The 26,055-nt window shown below is 42.6% G+C and overlaps 1 protein-coding gene across 2 annotated transcripts in view; it reads right to left on the bottom strand.

Moving 5' to 3' along the window:
- Positions 1-26,055, bottom strand: part of entpd3 (ectonucleoside triphosphate diphosphohydrolase 3) — a 54,988-nt gene that overhangs the window by 11,862 nt on the left and 17,071 nt on the right. For both annotated transcript variants that reach the window (XM_048260454.1, XM_048260455.1), the window contains exons 5-8: positions 25,773-25,932; positions 25,375-25,602; positions 24,236-24,508; positions 23,371-23,481 (exon numbers count right to left, since the gene is read on the bottom strand). In XM_048260454.1, the coding sequence (XP_048116411.1) occupies positions 23,371-23,481; positions 24,236-24,508; positions 25,375-25,602; positions 25,773-25,932 (772 nt within the window). The remainder of the gene's footprint in view (positions 1-23,370; positions 23,482-24,235; positions 24,509-25,374; positions 25,603-25,772; positions 25,933-26,055) is intronic.

A 26,055-nucleotide genomic window follows, 5' to 3' on the forward strand; every position in this document is an offset into this window, starting at 1 on the left:
TCCTTTCCTTTCGATAGCGGTTGATGTTGAAGCACCTAGGCTATAATTTCACTTCAGCGGTGACAAATCCTGCTGAGAGAAGGCCCTTTCATTGGCAAAATCGCCGCGATTTTATGTAGGCTACCAGAATCGCGGAACGACTGTCCCTTTCACATAGACCGAGGCGGAACGGCGGGACAAAGTGTCTCGCCAAATTTACTACCAAGCCCCCTAGACATTTTGCCAAGTTTTTTCGTTCCGCCACCAGTGTGAATGGGTCAAGGCGGAAAGGGGAATGGGCGGGCATTTTAATGCTATGTCCAGCCCACCACAGGAGATTGCAAATAAATCTAACTGATCAAAAGCAGCAATAGCAGAGACAGCACATTATGTCAATCTATAAATTCACAAAGTCTCCAGTCATTCAATGCCTGCTAGAGTTTGTGGCGATCAAACCTGACCCCCTATAATAAAGTAATATAATGAAAACATGGCAGCTACATACGGAAGATGGTCAGCGTCTATAAATAACAGCCCAGGTAGCGCTGTCTCCGTCTCTCGTTTCCCTCTACCGTGTTTCGCCTGCTGCTGTGTGTTTGGTTCGCTGGTGTTGCCCTGCGGGCTGAACGTGACGACAGGTAGAGTGTTTTGCCTTGTGAGAGCGGCCTGGTTTGGTCCTTGTCTCGGACGCTCAGTGAGTATTGCCTAGCCTCAAAGAACTGTCTTTCCATTGTTCGGCAGGTTGATAACTCCACCGAAGTTGTTCAGAGTTTTGTCGCGTGTTTGGTCTAGTCCAAACCGAAGCTCCGTGATCACTTTGCAATAACGAACTGTTTTATCATTGTTCAGCAAGCGATCACGGCAGCAAAGTTGTTGTTCCTGGCCTGTCGGCCTGTCTTGCCCCCATTCTGTTCGCGTGATCTCCTTGCGCTGTAACTGTCTTATCATTGTTTGCAGGAGTCACGCAACGTGGGTAAGCTAGTAGTTTTGTGCGAGTTGTTTGGTCCTTTGGTGTGCACTCCATTCGCGACAGTAGCGAAGTTGTAGCAGCTGGCCCACTTCTCTGTGTTGTCCTGTGCTCTTTAAAAGCGCTCTTGTTGTTTAGTCGTGAGCGGCGCGAGTTTAAGTTGAATATAGATTACATAGGCTACTGGGGAGGGTTTCCTTAGGGGTTTTCCTGGGGATTATTATTTTGTCTTTTGGGGATATTTTTATTTCTACATTTTCCTTTCCTCCGGTGCCGGCCTGCCTTTATTGTAATCTAATCTAAACTGTAAACTGAAAGCAATCACGTTTGTGCTCTAGTTTTGGAGAGCTCTTCTTTTGTTAAGTGATTTTGCTATTAAATGTTATTTTGTTTATTGGTTTATCCACACTGGGAGCTTTGAAGCAGTCGGCTATGTTATAGTAGCCAATTAGTTATAGCCTTAATAAAAGGTCTTGTTTGTGCTGCACTTGAGTAGCTTGTAATAGCAGCATAATTTGTTTAACCTGCTACATAGTGTTTGAATTTATTGTGGCCTTAGGCGAAGAGGTCTTTTGACCCGAAGATACTTTTCCCTCGTTTTTGGACCTTTTATGCCTTGCCTTTTGCATTTTTGTCGAGGCTACCGCCTACCGCCTCCTAGTGGCCTGACCTAAAAATAGGCTGAATGGACTGCTACTGCTGTTGTGGTGATTTGTTGGCTTGTGTGGTGTTCATGTGTGTCCTGGACAATATATTCCATTTTTGAACACACCTGTTTGCATTTCTTGAAGTCTTTTAGTTAGAGTTAAAATCATTTAATGTTTTGTGGTGCTTTATAAAGCCATTCAGTTATTATTTCTTAACTTTAGTTTATCTTCACTCTGTCTGAGTGGTGGTGGATAAATCCACCTGGCGCCCAACCGTTACGCTACCCCACTACCGCCACAGATATTGGCGCCCAACGTGGGGCCCGAACTATTGCTCAAACTGTACTTATTGTACTTATTTTTGAACTTGGAAGTGTTTTGAATTTCATTGTTGAATTGTGTATCATTCAGATAAGAGCTTGCAGGCCTGTTTGAATTTGAATCTATGTGATATGTTGCATTTGTATTGACTGACTGTAGCATTGTGTAATCAGTTTCTGAATTTGCTTACTGTACTTTTGATCTGTGGTACATTAGAGTAAAATAATTTAATCATGGAACAGCTTGGCCCTGTCGAGACCATATCAGATTCTGAGGATATGTCCCTTCTACTACCCCCTTCTATTCCTACACCTGGTGTACGGGTAGAGTTAGACTCTTCAGATATAGAAAATCCTGTTTTCCCACCACCTCCTCCAGATAATGATGAGGGCACAATAGTTTATCTTGAGGTTTTCTCCCAGGCCATTGATTCTATGAAAACAGTGTTTGAAAGCACCATTGCCTGTCAGAGACAAAGGCTTGAGGAGGGCTTGAAGCATGTTTCCAAAGAAGCTGTTGAAGCTAAAGGGGATGTTTCTCGTTTAGTGGAAAAAGCGAATGATGACCTGCTTAATACTATTGCAGAGCGCATCAGAGAGTTACTCTCAAAATGCATAGAACACATTCAGTGGAACTCTAAGCAGACATCAACTGAGTTCCAGACCCTTCTAAAAGCATCACACACTGGTTTATTGGATTCTTTTTCTATTTCTGTCTCTGACCAACTTAATAGACTAGTTAAGCCTGAGCTGCAGGACCTGCAGTTACAGATTTGTGGCATCAAAGATTCAGTTGAAAGTCTTGCTGAAAAAGTTAATGAGTTGAATGTTACACCAACTTATCCACCTTCAAGAGTCGTGAGCTCTTTTACTGGTATCGGTTATCAACAGAGGTCTTCTACTAATGTCGAACCGGAGTCCAAACCTGATGCTTTACCTTCAGTTCTCCATACTGGTGATCGGCATTTGCCAATCAAATTGATTTTTCCCTCTTTCGGTGGTTCAGATGATGACACTGACCCACTTTTGTATATTTCTAAGTGTAAGGACTTCCTTGCTCTGCGACCCATGTCCAATTCTGAGATCTTAGCCACTATGAGGAATGTCTTGCATGGCACCGCATGTAACTGGTGGGAGATAGCCAGAGAAAAGGTGCACACTTGGGTTGAGTTTGAGAGGCAGTTCTTAGAATCGTTCTTGTCTGAAGACTATGCAGATGAGTTAGAGGAGAGAATCCGACATAGAGTTCAGTTACCCCATGAGAGTGTGAGGGATTTCACCTTCGCATTCCAGGCCCTGTACAAGAGGTGGAAGCCTGAAGCGACGGAAGATGAGATTGTTAAAATGCTTTTTAAAACAATGAATCCTCAGTTAGTTAGCCAACTGCGTGGACGCACGCACACTGTGGATGAAGTTGTTAGACTTGGGCAGCAGCTTGAGAAAGATCTAATACATCAAAGAATGTATGAGCAGAAGGTCCTTATGACTAAAACTCCTAAAATTGAAGCCCCTGTCCATGTCTCAGAACTGTCAAAGAGAAGTCAAAAAGCTGATTTCAAACCACCTGCTGCTCTCTTGTGCTGGCGTTGCCAAAGCGCACACCCTCCTGGAAGCTGTCCGCAGTTTCAACCTCGAAATCAGCCAGTGAAAAGCTTTGGTCCTCGTCAGGCTAACCCCAATAAGGGTACTGTCTCCACGGTTACGAGTCGTAACCAGCCCTCCTTTAAGTCTCAGCCTGTTGTTAGGCCTAAGACAAACTCCATGCCTCCCCAGTCTGGTCCAGTGGTAGTATTGAGGCAGCTGGCAGTGCCAGTCACAGTCAGACGCTGCCAGGGCAAGGCACTGGTAGACACTGGAGCTACATATAGCTTAATGAGTTTTGATTTGTGGAACACAATTAAAGCTCCAAATGAGAAACTTGAGCCATGGCATGAAGGACCCCTGTATCTTGCAAACGGTACAAATACCCATCCTGTAGGTTGCAAGGTGTTAGAGTACAGTATGCATGGACATAGCTGGAGTGTTCTAACTGCGGTGCTTGCTGTTAATGTCCTCGCCTATCCTCTAGTGCTTGGGTTGGATTTCATTTCTGTTAGTGGAATGCAGCTTAATGTGAGGGATCAAAGCATTATTCTATTTTGGGGGACCAACATGGTAGAGCCTTCCCTTTTCAAGTCATGGCAAGACCCAGAGATAGTTGGGGTATTCAGTCTTCTCCAACCACTACTGCTGCCTCACTCATGCTCTCTCTGCCACCATCTTCCCTTTGTTCCTCTGAGCCTAGTAGCCATCCTCTCTAACCACGACTTCTGCCACTGTCATAACCACTATGCCTCCATTTTCCAGTTTGGCAGAACCTAGTAGGTCTATTCCTGCTGAGGACCTGCAGTCACTGTTACAAGCTGCTGTGAGTCTGAGTAGTTTAAGTGGTCAAAATGCAGAGAAGTTACAGACTCTTCTGTTGGCAAATCCTGAGGTATGTACCACCAAACTGGGTCACACCTCTTTGCTGCAGCACAAAATAAAGCTGAAGGGTGATGTTGTAGTTACTCAAAAGCCATACCGCCTGCCTGTTCACAAACGTCAGGAAGTAAAGGCTCACATTGAAGACATGCTATCTCAGGGAATCATTGAGCCTTCCCATTCCCCCATGGGCTTCACCTGTCGTTATGGTACCCAAAAAGGATGGTAGCACTAGATTTTGTGTTGACTATCGCCGCTTGAATTCCCACACTGAGAGAGAGACGTTCCCATTGCCGACTGTGAATGAGATCCTGGAATCACTGGCAGGGTCTGCAGTGTTTAGCTCTTTAGATCTGAATAGCTGCTATTGGCAAGTGGAGGTTGAACCTGCCAGTCGTCCCATTACCGCTTTCATCACTCCTTTTGGCCTCTATTCTTTCAAGAAAATGCCATTTGGTCTAAAAAACAGCCTGCTAGTTTCCAGCGGCTCATGAATAGCGTTCTACAAAGTTGTCTTGGAAAATGCTGTTTTGTTTATCTTGATGATATTATCATATATTCTGCTGACCTTGACCAACACTTTGAAGATATCCAGACTGTGTTTAATTGTCTCAGAGACGCCGGCCTCACCCTTAAACTCAAGAAGTGTCACTTCTGCATGCCAGAAATCAAGTTCCTTGGTCATGTTGTGAGTAAGGAGGGAGTGAGAGCAGACTCTGAGAAAACCGAAGCGGTGAAAGCCTATCCAGTTCCCAGTAATCTGAAGGAAGTTCAGCGCTTCCTTGGATTAGCTGGATGGTACCATAGGTACCGAATTTTTCTGTCGTTGCGGAGCCTTTGAATGCTCTAAAGAGAAAAGGGATGACATTTAGATGGACAGCTGAGTGTCAGAGGTCGTTTGACACCCTCAAACAACATTTGACTGCTCCTCCGATCCTTGGTCATCCTAACACTGACTGCACCTTCATTGTTTACACAGATGCGAGTGCCATAGGTCTCGGTGCTGTACTTGCTCAGAGATCGTCAGCGTTGGCTGATTAGGAAGTGCTAGCATATGCGAGCCGGTCACTCTCTGGTGCAGAGAAGAACTATTCAACCACTGAGCGTGAGTGTCTAGCTGTGATGTGGGCGCTAGAGAGATGGAGACACTACTTAGAGGGAAAACCGTTTGTAGTGGTGACCGATCATTCCTCTCTTCTTTGGGTGTTCAACACCACTAAAGCAAACTCTCGTCTGGTGCGTTGGGCCCTACGTCTGCAGGAGTTTTGTTTCACCATAGAGTACAGGAAGGGTAAATTGAACGCTGCTCTGACGCTCTCCGCGCAATCTGCCTTGGCGGTGAGAGTTCCTTGGCTGTGTGCAGTGCAGATTTAGACAAGCTTGTTCCATTCCCTTTGACTGACGAGGACGTGTGGAAAGCACAACAGGAAGATCCTGAAAGTCAGGGGCTATACAGAATGGTAACTGAGGCAGAGAGCACCACTGGTCCGTGTGCCTTAGAGTATGCAATTGTGGAAGATAAGGTCTATCGTAAAACTGTGCATCCTCAGCGGGTACACATTATCAGATCTTTTCCCCAGACCATTGCGTGACTCTGTACTCAGAGCTTACCATGACAGCCCACTGAGTGGTCATTTGTCGGTTATAAAACTCTGAAAAGAGTAATGGATGTGGCTTACTGGCCAAAGATGTGGAAGGATGTTGGAGATTATGTCCAGACCTGTCGTGTTTGCCAGACCCATAAGCCAGAGTGTGTCAAACCTGCTGGTTACTTGCAGCAGACTGAAGTTTCAGAACCATGGCAGATGCTTGGTCTTGATCTCATGGGTCCTTTGCACGCAAAGTTCTCTGAGGAACACCCAGTTACTGGTAGTGGTAGATTACTACACAAGGTGGGTTGAACTCTTCCCACTACGCCAAGCTACTGCAGAAGCAATTAGCAAATGTCTGCTTAAGGACATTTTCACTGCGTTAGTGTCCCGCAGTACATTTTATCAGATCGTGGGCGCAGTTTGTGTCTGATGTCTTTAAAGACCTTTGTGATCGGCTGGGGTGTGGTGAAAAAACTAACAACTGCTTACCACCCGCAGGACCAACCTCACTGAAAGGGTGAATCGTTGCCCTTAAGGCGATGTTGAGCTTCATTATGTGGGTGATCAGCACAAACTATGGGATAAACACCTCCCAGAACTGCGTTTTGCCATCAACACTGCTGTGCAGGAATCCACTGGCCATTCACCTGCTGAGCTACTGCTCAGAGGTAAAGTAATGGGACCGTTTGATAGGGTGTTACAGCCTCAGTCACATCACAGAGCTCCGCGAGATCTTGAACATCTCCGGTTGCTAGTAGCCAAGAACTTGGCAAAAGCAAAAGAAAACAGAAAAGAAATTACGACAAAACTTCGTCCGGGAAATTACCTACGACAACAAAGAGCGAGTGTGGATGAGAGCTTATCCCTTGTCTCAAGCCGTCTGTGTGGTTTCTCGCAAAGTTGGCTCCTAAATGGGTTGGACCCTATAGAGTTGTGTCAAAGTTAGGACCTGTCAACTATCAAGTGGTGAGAGAAGATTCTGGGGAGGACTTGCGTACAGTCCATGTGAGCCGCCTTAAGCAATGCTTTCCCACTGCTGCTGAAGTTGACCGTAGAGAACGAGAGCAACTTTTGAAAATCTTTTTTCGAACCTGATGTTGATGAGTTCCTAGGTTTCATTTAGGATGTCCTCCTCCACGATCAACTTTTCTTGTTTCTGTTCTTTCTTAGGTATAGACACCTATTGAATATCTTGTAATATGGGTGGTCCACTTTTGTCCTTTTTTTAAGGGAAGAGAGTGTGCGATCAAACCTGACCCCCTATAATAAAGTAATATAATGAAAACATGGCAGCTACATAATGGAAGATGGTCAGCGCCTATAAATAACAGCCCAGGTAGCACTGTCTCCGCCTCTCGTTTCCCTCTACCGTGTTTCGCCTGCTGTGTGTTTGGTTCGCTGGTGTTGCCCTCATGTAGGCTGAACGTGACGACAGGTAGAGTGTTTTGCCTTGTGAGAGCGGCCTGGTTTGGTCCTTGTCTCGACGCCAGTGAGTATTGCCTAGCCTCAAAGAACTGTCTTTCCATTGTTTGGCAGGTTGATAACTCCACCGAAGTTGTTCAGAGTTTTGTGCGTGTTTGGTCTAGTCCAAACCGAGCTCCGGATCACTTTGCAATAACGAACTGTTTTATCATTGTTCAGCAAGCCATCACGCAGCAAAGTTGTTGTTCCTGGCCTGTCGGCCTGTCTTGCCCCATTCGCTCCGTGATCTCCTTTGCGCTGTAACTGTCTTATCATTGTTTGCAGGAGTCATGCAACGTGGGTAAGCTTAGTAGTTTTGTGCGAAGTTGTTTGGTCCTTTGGTGTGCACTCCATTCGCCTCCATGATCTCCTTGCATTAGAACTGTTTTACCATTGTTTGCAGGAGACACGCGACAGTAGCTGGTTGTAGCAGCTGGCCCACTTCTCTGTGTTGTCCTGTGCTCTTTAAAAGCTTTGTTGTTTAGTCGAGCGCCGAGTTTAAGTTGAATATAGATTACATAGGCTACTGGGGAGGGTTTCCTTAGGGGTTTTTCCTGGGGATTATTATTTTGTCTTTTTGGGGATATTTTATTTCTACATTTTCCTTTCCTCCGTGCCGGCCTGCCTTTATTGTAATCTAATCTAAACTGTAAACTGAAAGCAATCACGTTTGTGCTCTAGTTTTGGAGAGCTCTTCTTTTTGTTAAGTGATTTTGCTATTTAATGTTATTTTGTTTATTGGTTTATCCACACTGGGAGCTTTGAAGCAGTCGGCTATGTTATAGTAGCCAATTAGTTATAGCCTAAATAAAAGGTCTTGTTTGTGCTGCACTTGAGTAGCTTGTAATAGCAGCATAATTTGTTTAACCTGCTACATAGTGTTTGAATTTATTGTGGCCTTAGGCCAAGAGGTCTTTTTGACCCAAGATACTTTTCCCTCTCGCTTTTGGACCTTTTGTGCCTTGCCTTTTGCATTTTTGTCGAGGCTACCGCCTCACCTCCTAGTGGCCTGACCTAAAAATAGGCTGAATGGACTGCTACTGCTGTTGTGGTGATTTGTTTGTTTTGTGTGGTGTTCATGTGTGTCCTGGACAATATATTCCATTTTTGAACACACCTGTTTGCATTTCTTTGAAGTCTTTTAGTTAGAGTTAAAACCATTTAATGTTTTGTGGTGCTTTATAAAGCCATTTAGTTATTATTTCTTAACTTTAGTTTATCTTCACTTGTCTGAGTGGTGGTGGATAAATCCACCTGGCGCCCAACCGTTACGCTACCCCACTACCGCCACAGATATTGGCGCCCAACGGGGTCCGAACTATTGCTCAAACTGTACTTATTGTACTTATTTTTGAACTTGGAAGTGTTTTTTGAATTTCATTGTTGAATTGTGTATCATTCAGATAAGAGCTTGCAGGCCTGTTTGAATTTGAATCTATGTGATATGTTGCATTTGTATTGACTGACTGTAGCATTGTGTAATCAGTTTCGAATTTGCTTACTGTACTTTTGATCTGTGGTACATTAGAGTAAAATAATTTAATCATGGAACAGCTTGGCCCTGTCGAGACCATATCAGATTCTGAGGATATGTCCCTCTACTACCCCTTCTATTCCTACACCTGGTGTAATGGTAGAGTTAGACTCTTCAGATATAGAAAATCCTGTTTTCCCACCACCTCCTCCAGATAATGATGAGGGCACAATAGTTGATCTTGAGGTTTTCTCCCAGGCCATTGATTCTATGAAAACAGTGTTTGAAAGCACCATTGCCTGTCAGGAGACAATGGCTTGAGGAGGGCTTGAAGCATGTTTCCAAAGAAGCTGTTGAAGCAAAGGATGTTTCTCGCTTAGTGGAAAAAAAGTTTAATGATGACCTGCTTAATACTATTGCAGAGCGATCAGAGAGTTACTTCAAAATGCATAGAACACATTCAGTGGAACTCTAAGCAGACATCAACTGAGTTCCAGACCCTTCTAAAAGCATCACACACTGGTTTATTGATTCTTTTTCTATTTCTGTCTCTGACCAACTTAATAGACTAGTTAAGCCTGAGCTGCAGGACCTGCAGTTACAGATTTGTGGCATCAAAGATTCAGTTGAAAGTCTTGCTGAAAAAGTTAATGAGTTGAATGTTACACCAACTTATCCACCTTCAAGAGTCGTGAGCTCTTTTACTGGTATCGGTTATCAACAGAGGTCTTCTACTAATGTCGAACCCGAGTCCAAACCTGATGCTTTACCTTCAGTTCCTCCATACTGGTGATCGGGCATTTTTGCCAATCAAATTGATTTTTCCTCTTCGGTGGTTCAGATGATGACACTGACCCACTTTTGTATATTTCCTAAGTGTAAGGACTTCCTTGTTTCATGCACTCCATGTCCAATTCTGAGATCTTAGCCACTATGAGGAATGTCTTGCATGGCACAGCATGTAACTGGTGGGAGATAGCCAGAGAAAAGGTGCACACTTGGGTTGAGTTTGAGAGGCAGTTCTTAGAATCGCTCTTGTCTGAAGACTATGCAGATGAGTTAGAGGAGAGAACTGGACATAGAGTTCAGTTACCCCATGAGAGTGTGAGGGATTTCACCTTCGCATTCCAGGCCCTGTACAAGAGGTGGAAGCCTGAAGCGACGGAAGATGAGATTGTTAAAATGCTTTTTAAAACAATGAATCCTCAGTTAGTTAGCCAACTGGCGGACGACGCACACTGTGGATGAAGTTGTTAGACTTGGGCAGCAGCTTGAGAAAGATCTAATACATAAAGAATGTATGAGCAGAAGGTCCTTATGACTAAACTCCTAAAATTGAAGCCCCTGTCCATGTCTCAGAACTGTCAAAGAGAAGTCAAAAGCTGATTTCAAACCACCTGCTGCTCTCTTTGTGCTGGCGTTGCCAAAGCGCACACCCTCCTGGAAGCTGTCCGCAGTTTCAACCTCAAATCAGCCAGTGAAAAGCTTTGGTCCTCGCCAGGCTAACCCCAATAAGGGTACTGTCTCCACGGTTACGAAGTGTGAAACCAGCCCTCCTTAAGTCTCAGCCTGTTGTTAGGCCTAAGACAAACTCCATGCCTCCCCAGTCTGGTCCAGTGGTAGTATTGAGGCTGGTTGGCAGTGCCAGTCACAGTCAGGCAGCTGCCAGGGCAAGGCACTTGGTAGACACTGGAGCTACATATAGCTTAATGAGTTTTGATTTGTGGAACACAATTAAAGCTCCAAAATGAGAAACTTGAGCCATGGCATGAAGGACCCCTGTATCTTGCAAACGGTACAAATACCCATCCTGTAGGTTGCAAGGTGTTAGGAGTACAGTATGCATGGACATAGCTGGAGGTTCTAATCTGCGTGCTTGCTGTTAATGTCCTCGCCTATCCCTCTAGTGCTTGGGTTGGATTTCATTTCTGTTAGTGGAATGCAGCTTAATGTGAGGGATCAAGCGTATTCTATTTTGGGGGACCAACATGGTAGAGCCTTCCCTTTTCAAGTCATGGCAAGACCCAGAGATAGTTGGGGTATTCAGTCTTCTCCAACCACTACTGCTGCCTCACTCATGCTCTCTCTGCCACCATCTTCCCTTTGTTCCTCTGGAGCCTAGTAGCTTTACTCCTGCTGGGATGAATTCTAGCCATCCTCTCTAACCACGACTTCTGCCACTGTCATAACCACTATGCCTCCATTTTCCAGTTTGGCAGAACCTAGTAGGTCTATTCCTGCTGAGGACCTGCAGTCACTGTTACAAGCTGCTGTGAGTCTGAGTAGTTTAAGTGGTCAAAATGCAGAGAAGTTACAGACTCTTCTGTTGGCAAATCCTGAGGTATGTACCACCAAACTGGGTCACACCTCTTTGCTGCAGCACAAAATAAAGCTGAAGGGTGATGTTGTAGTTACTCAAAAGCCATACCGCCTGCCTGTTCACAAACGTCAGGAAGTAAAGGCTCACATTGAAGACATGCTATCTCAGGGAATCATTGAGCCTTCCCATTCCCCATGGGCTTCACCTGTCGTTATGGTACCCAAAAAGGATGGTAGCACTAGATTTTGTGTTGACTATCGTCGTTTGAATTCCCACACTGAGAGAGACTCGTTCCCATTGCCGACTGTGAATGAGATCCTGGAATCACTGGCAGGGTCTGCAGTGTTTAGCTCTTTAGATCTGAATAGCGGCTATTGGCAAGTGGAGGTTGAACCTGCCAGTCGTCCCATTACCGCTTTCATCACTCCTTTTGGCCTCTATTCTTTCAAGAAAATGCCATTTGGTCTAAAAAACGCGCCTGCTAGTTTCCAGCGGCTCATGAATAGCGTTCTACAAAGTTGTCTTGGAAAATGCTGTTTTGTTTATCTTGATGATATTATCATATATTCTGCTGACCTTGACCAACACTTTGAAGATATCCAGACTGTGTTTAATTGTCTCAGAGACGCCGGCCTCACCCTTAAACTCAAGAAGTGTCACTTCTGCATGCCAGAAATCAAGTTCCTTGGTCATGTTGTGAGTAAGGAGGGAGTGAGAGCAGACTCTGAGAAAACCGAAGCGGTGAAAGCCTATCCAGTTCCCAGTAATCTGAAGGAAGTTCAGCGCTTCCTTGGATTAGCTGGATGGTACCATAGGTACCGAATTTTTCTGTCGTTGCTTGGAGCCTTTGAATGCTCTAAAGAAGAAAAAGGGATGACATTTAGATGGACAGCTGAGTGTCAGAGGTCGCTTTGACACCCTCAAACAACATTTGACTGCTCCTCCGATCCTTGGTCATCCTAACACTGACTGCACCTTCATTGTTTACACAGATGCGAGTGCCATAGGTCTCGGTGCTGTACTTGCTCAGAGATCGTCAGCGTTGGCTGATTAGGAAGTGCTAGCATATGCGAGCCGGTCACTCTCTGGTGCAGAGAAGAACTATTCAACCACTGGCGTGAGTGTCTAGCTGTGATGTGGGCTAGAGAGATGGAGACACTACTTAGAGGGAAAACCGTTTGTAGTGGTGACCCGATCATTCCTCTCTTCTTTGGGTGTTCAACACCACTAAAGCAAACTCTCGTCTGGTGCGTTGGGCCCTACGTCTGCAGGAGTTTTGTTTCACCATAGAGTACAGGAAGGGTAAATTGAACGCTGCTCCTGACGCGCTCTCCCGTGCAATCTGCCTTGGCGGTGAGAGTTCCTTGGCTGTGTGCAGTGCAGATTTAGACAAGCTTGTTCCATTCCCTTTGACTGACGAGGACGTGTGGAAAGCACAACAGGAAGATCCTGAAAGTCAGGGGCTATACAGAATGGTAACTGAGGCAGAGAGCACCACTGGTCCGTGTGCCTTAGAGTATGCAATTGTGGAAGATAAGGTCTATCGTAAAACTGTGCATCCTCAGCGGGGTACACATTATCAGATCTTTTTCCCCAGACCATTGCGTGACTCTGTACTCAGAGCTTACCATGACAGCCCACTGAGTGGTCATTTGGGTCGTTATAAAACTCTGAAAAGAGTAATGGATGTGGCTTACTGGCCAAAGATGTGGAAGGATGTTGGAGATTATGTCCAGACCTGTCGTGTTTGCCAGACCCATAAGCCAGAGTGTGTCAAACCTGCTGGTTACTTGCAGCAGACTGAAGTTTCAGAACCATGGCAGATGCTTGGTCTTGATCTCATGGGTCCTTTGCCGCAAAGTTCTCTGAGGAACACCCAGTTACTGGTAGTGGTAGATTACTACACAAGGTGGGTTGAACTCTTCCCACTACGTCAAGCTACTGCAGAAGCAATTAGCAAATGTCTGCTTAAGGACATTTTCACTCGTTGGGGTGTCCCGCAGTACATTTTATCAGATCGTGGGCCGCAGTTTGTGTCTGATGTCTTTAAAGACCTTTGTGATCGCTGGGGTGTGGTGAAAAAACTAACAACTGCTTACCACCCGCAGACCAACCTCACTGAAAGGGTGAATCGTACCCTTAAGACGATGTTGAGCTCGTATGTGGGTGATCAGCACAAACTATGGGATAAACACCTCCCAGAACTGCGTTTTGCCATCAACACTGCTGTGCAGGAATCCACTGGCCATTCACCTGCTGAGCTACTGCTCAGAGGTAAAGTAATGGGACCGTTTGATAGGGTGTTACAGCCTCAGTCACATCACAGAGCTCCGCGAGATCTTGAACATCTCCGGTTGCTAGTAGCCAAGAACTTGGCAAAAGCAAAAGAAAAACAGAAAAGAAATTACGACAAAACTCGTCGGGAAATTACCTACGACAACAAAGAGCGAGTGTGGATGAGAGCTTATCCCTTGTCTCAAGCGTCTCGTGGTTTCTCGGCAAAGTTGGCTCCTAAATGGGTTGGACCCTATAGAGTTGTGTCAAAGTTAGGACCTGTCAACTATCAAGTGGTGAGAGAAGATTCTGGGGAGGACTTGCGTACAGTCCATGTGAGCCGCCTTAAGCAATGCTTTCCCACTGCTGCTGAAGTTGACCGTAGAGAACGAGAGCAACTTTTGAAAATCTTTTCGGAACCTGATGTTGATGAGTTCCTAGGTTTCATTTAGGATGTCCTCCTACGATCAACTTTTCTTGTTTCTGTTCTTTCTTAGGTATAGACACCTATTGAATATCTTGTAATATGGGTGGTCCACTTTTGTCCTTTTTTAAGGGGAGAAGAGTGTGGCGATCAAACCTGACCCCCTATAATAAAGTAATATAATGAAAACATGGCAGCTACATACGGAAGATGGTCAGCGTCTATAAATAACAGCCCAGGTAGCGCTGTCTCCGCCTCTCTCGTTTCCCTCTACGGTGTTTTACGTCTGCTGTGTGTTTGGTTCGCTGGTGTTGCCCTGCGTAGGCTGAACGTGACGACAGGTAGAGTGTTTTGCCTTGTGAGAGCGGCCTGGTTTGGTCCTTGTCTCGGACGCTCAGTGAGTATTGCCTAGCCTCAAAGAACTGTCTTTCCATTGTTTGGCAGGTTGATAACTCCACCGAGTTGTTCAGAGTTTTGTGCGTGTTTGGTCTAGTCCAAACCGAGCTCCGTGATCACTTTGCAATAACGAACTGTTTTATCATTGTTCAGCAAGCGATCACGGCAGCAAAGTTGTTGTTCCTGGCCTGTCGGCCTGTCTTGCCCCATTCGTTCCGTGATCTCCTTGCGCTGTAACTTTCTTATCATTGTTGGCAGGAGTCATGCAACGTGGGTAAGCTAGTAGTTTTGTGCGAGTTGTTTGGTCCTTTGGTGTGCACTCCATTCGCTCCATGATCTCCTTGCATTAGAACTGTTTTACCATTGTTTGCAGGAGACACGCGACAGTAGCGAAGTTGTAGCAGCTGGCCCACTTCTCTGTGTTGTCCTGTGCTCTTTAAAAGCTCTTGTTGTTTAGTCGTGGTAGCGAGTTTAAGTTGAATATAGATTACATAGGCTACTGGGGAGGGTTTCCTTAGGGGTTTTCCTGGGGATTATTATTTTGTCTTTTGGGGATATTTTTATTTCTACATTTTCCTTTCCTCCGGTGCCGGCCTGCCTTTATTGTAATCTAATCTAAACTGTAAACTGAAAGCAATCACGTTTGTGCTCTAGTTTTGGAGAGCTCTTCTTTTGTTAAGTGATTTTGCTATTTAATGTTATTTTGTTTATTGGTTTATCCACACTGGGAGCTTTGAAGCAGTCGGCTATGTTATAGTAGCCAATTAGTTATAGCCTAAATAAAAGGTCTTGTTTGTGCTGCACTTGAGTAGCTTGTAATAGCAGCATAATTTGTTTAACCTGCTACATAGTGTTTGAATTTATTGTGGCCTTAGGCCGAAGAGGTCTTTTTTGACCGAAGATACTTTTCCCTCTCGTTTTTGGACCTTTTGTGTCTTGCCTTTTTGCATTTTTGTCGAGGCTACCGCCTACCGCCTCCTAGTGGCCTGACCTAAAAATAGGCTGAATGGACTGCTACTGCTGTTGTGGTGATTTGTTGGCTTGTGTGGTGTTCATGTGTGTCCTGGACAATATATTCCATTTTTGAACACACATGTTTGCATTTCTTGAAGTCTTTTAGTTAGAGTTAAAATCATTCAATGTTTTGTGGTGCTTTATAAAGCCATTTAGTTATTATTTCTTAACTTTAGTTTATCTTCACTCTGTCTGAGTGGTGGTGGATAAATCCACCTGGCGCCCAACCGTTACGCTACCCCACTACCGTCACAAGTTGACTGTAGCTTGGAATGGAATCAGTTGCCATAATAGGCTATCCTAAAATCCAGCGATAAAACAAAGCATGAACTCATGAGCGTCTGTCTGCCTTATATGTATAGGCTATCCTCTGATTGTAATGCTTACAGATATCTAGGCGATATTTGTAACATTTATTTTGTATTCGGCCTGTTAAAATCATGTAGACTTATTGAACAATTTAAACACATTAGGAACGCAAAGTTGGAGACATGCATAAAGACATTGCTGCAAATTTAAAACCGGATTACTCTGGAATGGCTAACTGTGCAGGGCTTTACACCTTTATGTTCGGTGAGGTCTGCTGTTTATTCTGGTGGTTTGTCCTGTGTTGAGGGAAAGTTTCCACCAAGATGAATGGGTAGACTAACATCGTTTAAAGGCTGAGAAAAAGCTCTTTCGTGTGATACATTATGTCTGTGATGAATAGGCTACTTCGCAAGTAGTTCAGCAAATTTGGGTGGGACAGAAATACCTTTACAGAGCAAGCAGTTCTGGCCATATCGGCTCTGGCTCACATGATGTACTGCTTTAAATGCATTATCGCTTCACTACCCAACACGCGAACAAGAAAGAAAAGAAAAAAGAAACAATGTGCTTATGTCACGATTTCCGATAGGCCCAGGCCTAGAGAAAAGACAGCTATGGTAACCTAACAATTGCCTACACTGCTGTTTGGTTGTCCCAAACTTTGAGACGATCCATAATTGCATTAACTGAATCTTATCAACCCGAACTGCGATGTTGAGTGACAGGATGCAATGCCTAATAATCTCACTGCCTTCGGCATAACTGCTAACAGTGCGCCTAGGCCTACTGTTAAAACACCTGAAAAATATTAAGCTGCTGTTTTCTTTTCATAACGAGCACTAGGCCTACGCTTGAATGATTTATGACTGAATGGAACGTTGCGTTTTTACGTCGTGTGACAAAGTTTACACTAATCATCATCTTCTAATGTATCCTTATGTTGAGATGTCCATTCTCTTTGCCCTAGGCTATCATTTGTGCGCGAAGCATGTTTCAATTAACCCTTAGAACCCTAAGCTGTTTTTAGGGCATTTTCACTACCTTTATTCATAAGGATTTATTCTGGTCATTGTAAGTGCCACACACACATATTATATATTGTTTTTTTTCAGGAGAGTCTAGGCTATCCAGATCATCATTTCATGTATTAATACTAGCATTGATTTTATTTAGATTTTTAAAGAATTAAAATATAAAAAGTGTATTATAAAAATTATTATATTTAGACATGTATCTCACCACAGCAAGCTCACAGCTCTACATGCATTTCATGTGTGTGTAGGGCAGACTGTCCTGAATCGGGCAATATAATTGCCATGTTGGAGGGATACTCTGGGGCTGAGCAATTTACAGAAATATGTGCTGTGTGATTTACGGAAATAAATGCCATTTTTTATTTAGTGATGAAAAATGACCTTTCTGCGCTCCATATCTGTGACACGAACTGATCTGACCTGACTTGACCCGAGGTTGCGTGTTAGTCTGCGTGCCTATGTGTATGCAGTCATAATAATTCTCAACTTTTTACTGCATTGCCATGAACAAAGTAAAGGTAAAAAGGTGTTTATTTGTTGAACAAATTGGGATGCAATGTGAGCCTTGAATTGGATGCCATGCAGGAATTTGCTAGGATCTCAAAACCGGAATATGAACATGCTTTGCCATAGAGAAACACATGATAGCGTTGGATTATAAACATGCTTTGCCACAAGAACAGACAAAAACGTGGGGTAAGTCCAGCTATATGAAGTTATTTTGTGTAGCCCGTAGCCCTTATTTTGTGTTAACAAGATATAAAAAAATATGTACAACTTCAACTTTACTGTTACACATTTATGACTTTAGTGTGCACATGCAAAATCTGCAGTTAAATGTGCTCGCCACTTTTACACCCAATATACCTTCATAAAAATGCCGCATCATGTGAACAGATCAGCAGGCCGGCAAATTTTCACCTCGCTTTCAGACACAAAAAGACGGCAAAAAGACGTCCCCTCTTCCCGCAAATTTAGCGTGATCTGTGTGAAAAGGCCTAGAGAGAGAGAGAGCAACGAGAGAGAGGCACCCCCAAAGTGGTCCTGCGCACGCGCGTGTGTGTCTCTGCATGGGGTTCAATTGAAGTCAGAGTTGGTCCGTCAATAGTCGCGCATTCAGGCCGCTCCATTATTATATTAACGTCAGACAGCGCTGTAAAATGTGTGGGAATTTCTCGCATTATGATGGCTAGATTTGCGGGACTTTTATTATTATGCTCAATACCCAGTAATAATTTATTCGCAATACCCGCAATCCCGCACTGGAATTTAGACCCTGGTTTTAAATGCACATCTTTTTTTCTCTTGCTCTCTCGGAGGTGGCCAGCCAAGCAATAGTTCTGCTGCCAGCCTGTGCCAATATTTCGTCCAAAATGATTAATTGCATTGCATTCTCCACATTTTTAGCTAAATTTTCATGTACCACATCAGCATTTTTGTTCAGTGATTTCTTTTGTAAATTGCTTTACAATTAGCGTCGGGCCCTTGTCAGCAGCCTTCGGCTTGCCTCTTGCCACTATTCACTCATTCGTCTTCAGTAACATTCCCTGTAGAATTCTCAATATTTTTGGCCTCAATGTGCCCAGTTGCATAGTCTGTCTGTTCTTGGTCTTGGATTCTGTGAAATATATTTCTAAATATCACCTGCTTGCAGCAGCTTCGGTCTGCACTTCCTTTTAAAACCGCATCTTTTTATCTCTCCAGCATTTAATCTGCTGCCGGCTTGTCTCTCCACATCGTCCAAAATGCTTGATTGCATTGCATTCTCCACATTTTTAGCTAAATTTTTATGTACCACATCAGCATTTTTGTTTATTGAATCTTTTGTAAATTGCTTTACAATTACCGTCAGGCCTTTTTAAAACTGCATCTTTCTCTCTCTCTCTTGAGCATTTAATCTGCTGCCAGCTTGTGACTCCACATCGCCCAAAATGCTTGATTGCATTGTATTCTCCACATTTTAGATACATTTTGGTCTACCACATGGCATTTTCTTTCAGTGGATCTTTTGCTTTGCAATTACCTTCCTGCCCTCCTCTTGGCTGCCTTCACTCCTTCGTCTTCATTAACATTAATCTTTTTTAGCCTCAATAATCCAGTTACATAGTCTGTTTTTGGTTTTGGATTTTGTGAAATACATTTCTAAATAAATGCGACTTATAGTCCGGTGCAATTTATATATGTTTTTTTCCTGCTCATGATGCATTTTTTTGACAGATGCGACTTATACTCAGGAGCGATTTATAGTCCGGAAAATACAGTACGTAATCAGATTACAAAAATCAAGTAACTATAATCAGCCCAGATTACAATAACAAAATTGTGTAATCAGATTACAGTTAATTGTTGGGGATTACCTGATTACATTTTTATCATGCAAACAATGCAAATTTTTTATGATAGCCTAGGTATCTTTTAATTTGACAAGTATTTCATTCGGATGTTCACTTTTTAGACTTTTTTAAGATATAGTTAAGAACAAAATTATTCATACCCCTGGCAAATATTGATTTTTCTCTTGACCAATATGTTTGTTCTTACTTAAAATGACACTTGCACATGCCAAAAGGTTGCAAGACAATGTGGTAAAAACATGGAATAAACAAAAAGTGTTTTTATCTTTAACATTTTTATGAAAAATTGCGTGTTCAAAATTATTCATACCCTTTTTGAACAATCACTGGAATCACTGGAAACATCTTTATTTACCACCACAGCTCTCAAAATGGTTCATATAATACCCACCAAGCCTCTTCATGTCTCCACAATGATTGTAGACTGCACCTTTTTAGCAGCAATCTGGGTTTTGAGGCAGGACCGATTATTTGCCATCACTTTGGCCTTTTGCTCACTTTTTTGACGGATTGAGGTCCGCTCTAAAATGTTGATATTGTTCTCTGTTAACCATTTCTTGCCTTGTTTGGCTGTATGTTTTGGATCATTGTGTGGTTTAATGTTCAAATGCTGCCTTTTGGGGCAGCCATGGCCTACTAGTTATGGCTTCGGCCTTTGGGCTTGCCAGTTCGACTTCACTAATTCACAGACTGGGATAAATGCAGAGACCAAATGTCCCTCACAGGATCAAAAGATATACTTACTTACTAACTTACATAGGCTACTATTGGGGCAGGTCTCTCGGCACACTGCCTGATCTTTTCCTCCTAATCTTAATGTAGCCTCTTGTTTTAGTGTTACCGTTTACTTTGAGAAAGTCACCAGGTCCCCCCAGTTGAAAAACATCCCAAAATAATAATTTTCTCACCCCCACAATTGAAACGGACATGGTGTCATTTGGGTTTATACTTCCCTTTTTTATGCCAATCTCAGGCCATGTCCCTGGGTCAAAGAAATCCAGCGAAAGCTAAATTATTTGTCCAGGTGTGCCCTTATAAAGGTTAAGCTGAGTTGTGCATGTTTGGAGAAGAGTGGAGAAGAAAAATAGAATGAGAATTCTTTCATCAATTCTGTGGTGGTGTCTTTTACTTAATGGGCATATTTATTGAAGTAATCCTAAAGTAATCAGATTACGTTACATGTTTTTGGTAACAAACTGTTACTGATTACAAAAATTGCCATGTAATTTGTAGTCAGTAATGGATTACATTTCAAAGTAATCTGACCCAACCCTGGTTGGGAAGTTATGGTAGGTCAACTTGGTGTGAATACATGAAATGTATTGCAATGCATGATCATGTATCATGAAATAGTCTAGGCTAGTTTTAGTGGAAATCTGGAATTTGAATCTGCCCTCACCTCATCTAGTGTGTTAATGAAATTAAATCAGTCAATCAATCAATTGTCACGAATAGAACATTACTACGAGGAGCAAAAAATTATATCGATCGCCGCACTTCACCTCAACTACACAGCCATGGCAAACGAGGATGAACAGAGAGACATCTCCACGGCGTTTTTCATGCCAGTATGCCTGGGGTGGTTGGAATAGTGGACTGCACATGGACATGGACATGGACTGGACATGTTTAAGCCCCCAGCGTCAACTTCAAGGTAGCGATGAGAGCATGGGTTGGCGAAAGATGAACAAATAAATTAAAATGACAAGGCTTCATGGCAAATATGTAGGTCTATCTGAGTAATTTAATATAACTTTCCACCTCACTTGACTCCGTAACCGTAGCTTGCACAATATTGTTTCGCGGTTCGTTGCGATGTCAATATCAAACAAAATCACAGATCTCCCTCCATTTCAGTCAACGAGAACACTTTAATTGTTATTGTTGATGTGTGCGCTTGCTTTAGGCTAGATAAGGAAAATGTCAAAAAGGAAAAGTCAGCGAGCATATGTAACGGAGCCAGCTAGCTTAGCTGTGCTTGTGGAACGTTGGTAAACCTCACTCCCCGACGCCTCAAGAGTGCTGCTGGCATGCGAGCCAGGTAGCCTGGGCTATTGGCTCAATTGTTAGCATGCTCGCCTCCCGATCCGAGGTGCTGCTGTTCGCGGGTTCGAGTCCGGGTGTGTGCAGGGCTGAATCACGCAGGTTCAACACAACGCAGGTTACACATAGCTTGCGAGCGAGCACAAGTGGGCTGAAATGGGAAAGTTTCCATCCGAAGACTGATTCTGAAAACGCGAAATGAACTGCCCGTTATATATCGCACACTGCAACGAGTTAGTATTGCTGTGCTAACCCTGTTCGGTTCCACTTGCATGTGAGAAATCTTTCTCACGTATGAAAAATATAAAGACAAACCTGCGCTCACGTTTAAGGGCAATTCCGCGCAAAACTGTAGCCTACTAGTTGCCATTAATGATATGACAGTTTTGCGTGGAATTGCCCTTACTGTAGATGATGACAGCCTCAATTCTTGCATGAAACTTCACCTCACTGATTATGAGCCAGTCAGACTACAAGACCATCACCCAATCTAATCTCTAGTAGGCCTAATTGAGTGTAATCTTAGCATTCGAAAATTGAGTGTTGTGTTGTTAACTATGATGTTACTTTGCTTACCAAAGGACACTGGTAAAATAGGGGGTGGTATTTAGCTTACATGGGAAGCCTAAAGGCCTATACTTCTGTCATTCCACTTTACATTTCAAGTTACTTGCACATTACTTTTAAAACTAGTAGAAAATGTATTAAAAAATCCTCTGTTGAATGAAAGTAACTGTAAGTTAAATATCCAAACTTTTTCTTGTCTTTATGTGGCTCATCTGAGATTAAAAAATATTGGTAAAAGTGGCTCTCCAGGCAAAAAAGGTTCCCGACCCCTGGATGAGAGCATCAACTTCAAGGCACCTAACCCTAACTTTATCCCTAACTGTAACCCTTGCTTAATCCTATGTCTTCCATGCAGCGCTGCCTGGAAGAGTAAAGAGAGTAAAGAAGTAATGTAAGGGATTACATTTTTTACAGTAATGAGTAATGTGTAATACATTACTTTTTTTGAGCAACGCTCCCAACACGGGTTAAACCACAGGTATATGACATAGCAATGGAACTTAAGACGTCAAGTAACTTCTTGCATCACCGGCGAGTTTTAAACCATGTTAAACTCTAAAAAGTGGCTAAGCTAGCGTCAGAGAAATTGCCCCACCAACTTTTTAAATTGTTTAATGTTAAATTTAACTTTGTATTGTTGTTATTTGTATGTCACTTTGGACAAAAGCTTCTGCTAAATACAATAATTCTGTATCGTGTCTAAATAAAATTTCTTCTTTGCATGGGACTAGCATTAGCACTAGCATTTGTGAATGGAGCGTTAAACTGTACTCATAGACAATGGTTATCAGAAGTTTTCCTGAGCCCACACAATGATTTACTTTACAGAAAAAGGTCTGGTTCTAATGCAGTGCCATCTGAGGTTCAAAAGAACATGGCCATCTAATATATCTAAGATTTCTTTGGATTATCAGAATATTTTAATGATATTATGCCCTACTGATGAAATCATCAAATCCCTCGCAATTTAATGTTAAAAAACATTATAATCCTTATATATTGTTTCATCATTTGCCCACACTGGTTTACACAGAGTGATGAATACCTCCTCATCTTTATTTCTGAGAGACTCAGAGCTTTATCGTACACCTGGCACAAAGCACGACGAAGGGCTTGTTCTTATCTTACACCCAATAAAGTGATGAATTTCTCGCCATGCACTCCACTTTTATTAAACCTTCACCCAGGGTGCGTCTCAGTCTATCTGGGATACTCTTTTTTTATCCCCATTCATGACTTCAGTTCACTTAATTAGTTGTGAAATGTTCTTCCTTTTGTTGTTCCTATCATCACTAACATTTCCAGCCTTTCGCAACTTTTTTGATTGTTGCTGGCATCAAATTCAAAATGTGCTTATATTTTCCATTAAATAGTCAAATTTCTCTCCTTCAACAGTTGATATGTTGTCTTTGAACTATTCTCAATTAAATATAGGGTTGACATGATTTGTAAATCATGGCATTGTTTTTTTTATTAACATTTTACAAAGTGTCCCGGAATTCGGGTTGTACAATTGTCATACTATTTCTTCTGCTGTTTCATTGTTACTGTAAGCTCGGCTTCACTGAAATGAGGACTACCTTCAACAAACCTCAGAGAATAAATAAAGGTTGAATGAATGAATGAATTTGTACCCTTATTGACACCTGATATTATCCTATTCAGGTCAATACATCTCTCTCTGTCTCTGTAACTCTGTATTCCATCCCAGATTCTTGTAAAGCATACTTACTTTTGTCCAGTCCATGGAGCAGAATGACCACAGTGTGGAGTTGAACTTATCAAGAGTAGGTGCTCCAACAAGCTTCAGAGCCCAGGCAGTGTAGTAGAATCCTGCATAGGCCTGGATCCAAAACCACACATGGTGACGAAATATCACGGAACATATAAACAGTATAAATAACATAATTATTACATACATTGCCTGGTCAAAAAAAAAAGGTCACACATTCTAATATTTCATTGGACCGTCTTTAGCTTTGATTACGGCATCTCCACAAGCTTCTGCAATGTCTCAACATTTATTTCCGTCCAAAGTCTTCTCCAGCACATCCCAAAGATTATCAATGGGGTTAAGTTCTGGACTCTGTGGCCAATCCATGAGTGAAAATGATGTCTCATGCTCCCTGAGCCACTCTTTCACAATTTGAGCTCAATGAATGGGAAGAAAAAATCCATTGATTGAATAACCTGGTCATTCAGTATATTCAAGTAGTCAGCTGACCTCATTCTTTGGGCACATAACGTTACTGAACCTACTGTACTGTACCTGACTAACTGCAGAAACCCCAGATTTATTTGCTTAGTTAAATCCAGGTGGTGACCTTTTTTTTGGCCAGGCAGGCAGTGTACAAGACATGAACAGAATCCCACTCTGTCAAAGTTAAAGAATAAAGCCATATTACAAGTGTAAACACCTGTACCACCTGTAGAGTTTTATGATTGAACTAGTCATTTACTCATTGACGTAAAGCCCCAGCGTATCAATTCTCAACTATATTTACGTTGACACTCTCACACTCTCTCTCTCTCACACACTTACACACTCACACACACACACTATGCATTTATATTGAGATTAATTGAGATAGTAGTACCATGAACTGTCCTGACACTGGTGGCTGATAGACTCCATTGAATGAGCAATTCTGGGAACCATCACAGGAACTGAGGTTAAATATCTGTCTCACAGCATTTCTACACTCGGCTGCATCTCCTCCTCCGAATATGGTGATGTTCCGCTCTGGAGAGTAGTTGGATATTCGTAAGTCCTTGGTGCACTCACTGCCAAAAATGAACTCTTCGGTCATTGTTATGTTGAATCCAACAGGATAGCAGGGATTCTGAACATTGTTGAGGTCAGTAGAACCCTAAAGAACAGATAATGTAGAATCTGTAGATATAAATGCTACACATAGAAAAATAATGTATACCATATATCAAGGTAAACATTCTGTTCAATTATGGCCAAATATAATTATGAATCTGAAATATGGGAGCATGACAGTCCATGACCAGCAAACTAAACGTGGAACTTTTAAAAATGGATCAAGAGATTTGACCCGAATACAGTATGTATCCTTCATCTTTTGATAATTTTGATCACAATACTTAGTGTCTTAGTCATACTATATTTAATACTACACTTGATTCAAGTGCCATGGGATTAAAAATGTTCTGATATCATTAGCATATTTACAGAATGTATAATCTATAACTGATTCATAGGATTAATCTGTTGTTGTTTAAACATAAACAGACATCATAGTTTTGTTCAATTATGGAGAGAATATATTATTAGGATCCATCAAGTATAAGTATATAAGTATACATACTTTTTTGATCCCGTGAGGGAAATTTGGTCTCTGCATTTAACCCAATTGGTGAATTAGTGAAACACACTCAGCACACAGTGAACACAGTGAGGTGAAGCACACACTAATCCCGGAGCAGTGAGCGGCCTGCTTCAACGGCGGCGCTCGGGGAGCAGTGAGGGGTTAGGTGCCTTGCTCAGGGGCACTTCAGCCGTGGCCCACTGGTCGGGGCTCGAACTGGCAACCCTCCGGTTACAAGTCCAGAGTGCTAACCAGTGGGCCACGGCTGCCCCCATCAGCCCTGCTAGTGCAAAATTCAAGAGCATGAAATGCATTTATTACTAAATACATCAGCACTGCAGAAGAGAGTGCATGACAAAAAACACATTCAAATGTTAACAATACCCTTGAAAAGCCAGTACCTGGACGAACTTCGCAAGCACAGTTTTTTCAGCTTCATTTTTCCCAAAGCACAAAAAACTGTGAGTATACACTGTGTAGTCATAACCGTAAAGAGTGACCTTTGTCAGGCCCTCCCCCATGGCGTCATCAGTTGTTGTAAATGCAATTTGGGTGGATGCTCCTCCTAAGTCAAGGGAGCCTACTGTTTTAGCTCCATGGGGGCGCACCCAGGAGTTCCACAAGTCCCTCTACAGGTACAAAAAACATTATTATACATTTAGATAGGCAGATATATATTGGTTATATTACAAAAGAATTGAGTAAAAATGAATATCAGAACTTCTAGGTAATTGTATAGGTATAATGAGCCTACATGAATACCGGTAAGTGTCCCTTGAACAGAATATTAAAGACAAACCTCCAGAAAGTTATTCATTAAATAGTTCACTGTTATCCAGCCATACAACCCTTCTTCTTCTCCAGAAATAATAGAAGCATTTTGAAATTGGAATGGCAATGATTGCAGGTAATTCCTCATATCCTGCAAGATTGTATTTGAAGCGGTTTCATTCTGAAGCCTACAGAGGGATTAGAAATGAATGTTGGATTCACAATGTACATTTCAGAAATGGAATTTTAACTCAATTAGGAAATTCAAATTTAAAGAAAAGAGATACTATGCAATTATTTTCCCTTAAAAT

Source organism: Alosa alosa, chromosome 13, assembly GCF_017589495.1.
Source record: "Alosa alosa isolate M-15738 ecotype Scorff River chromosome 13, AALO_Geno_1.1, whole genome shotgun sequence".
In the NCBI taxonomy this organism is placed as follows: Eukaryota; Metazoa; Chordata; class Actinopteri; order Clupeiformes; family Clupeidae; genus Alosa; species Alosa alosa.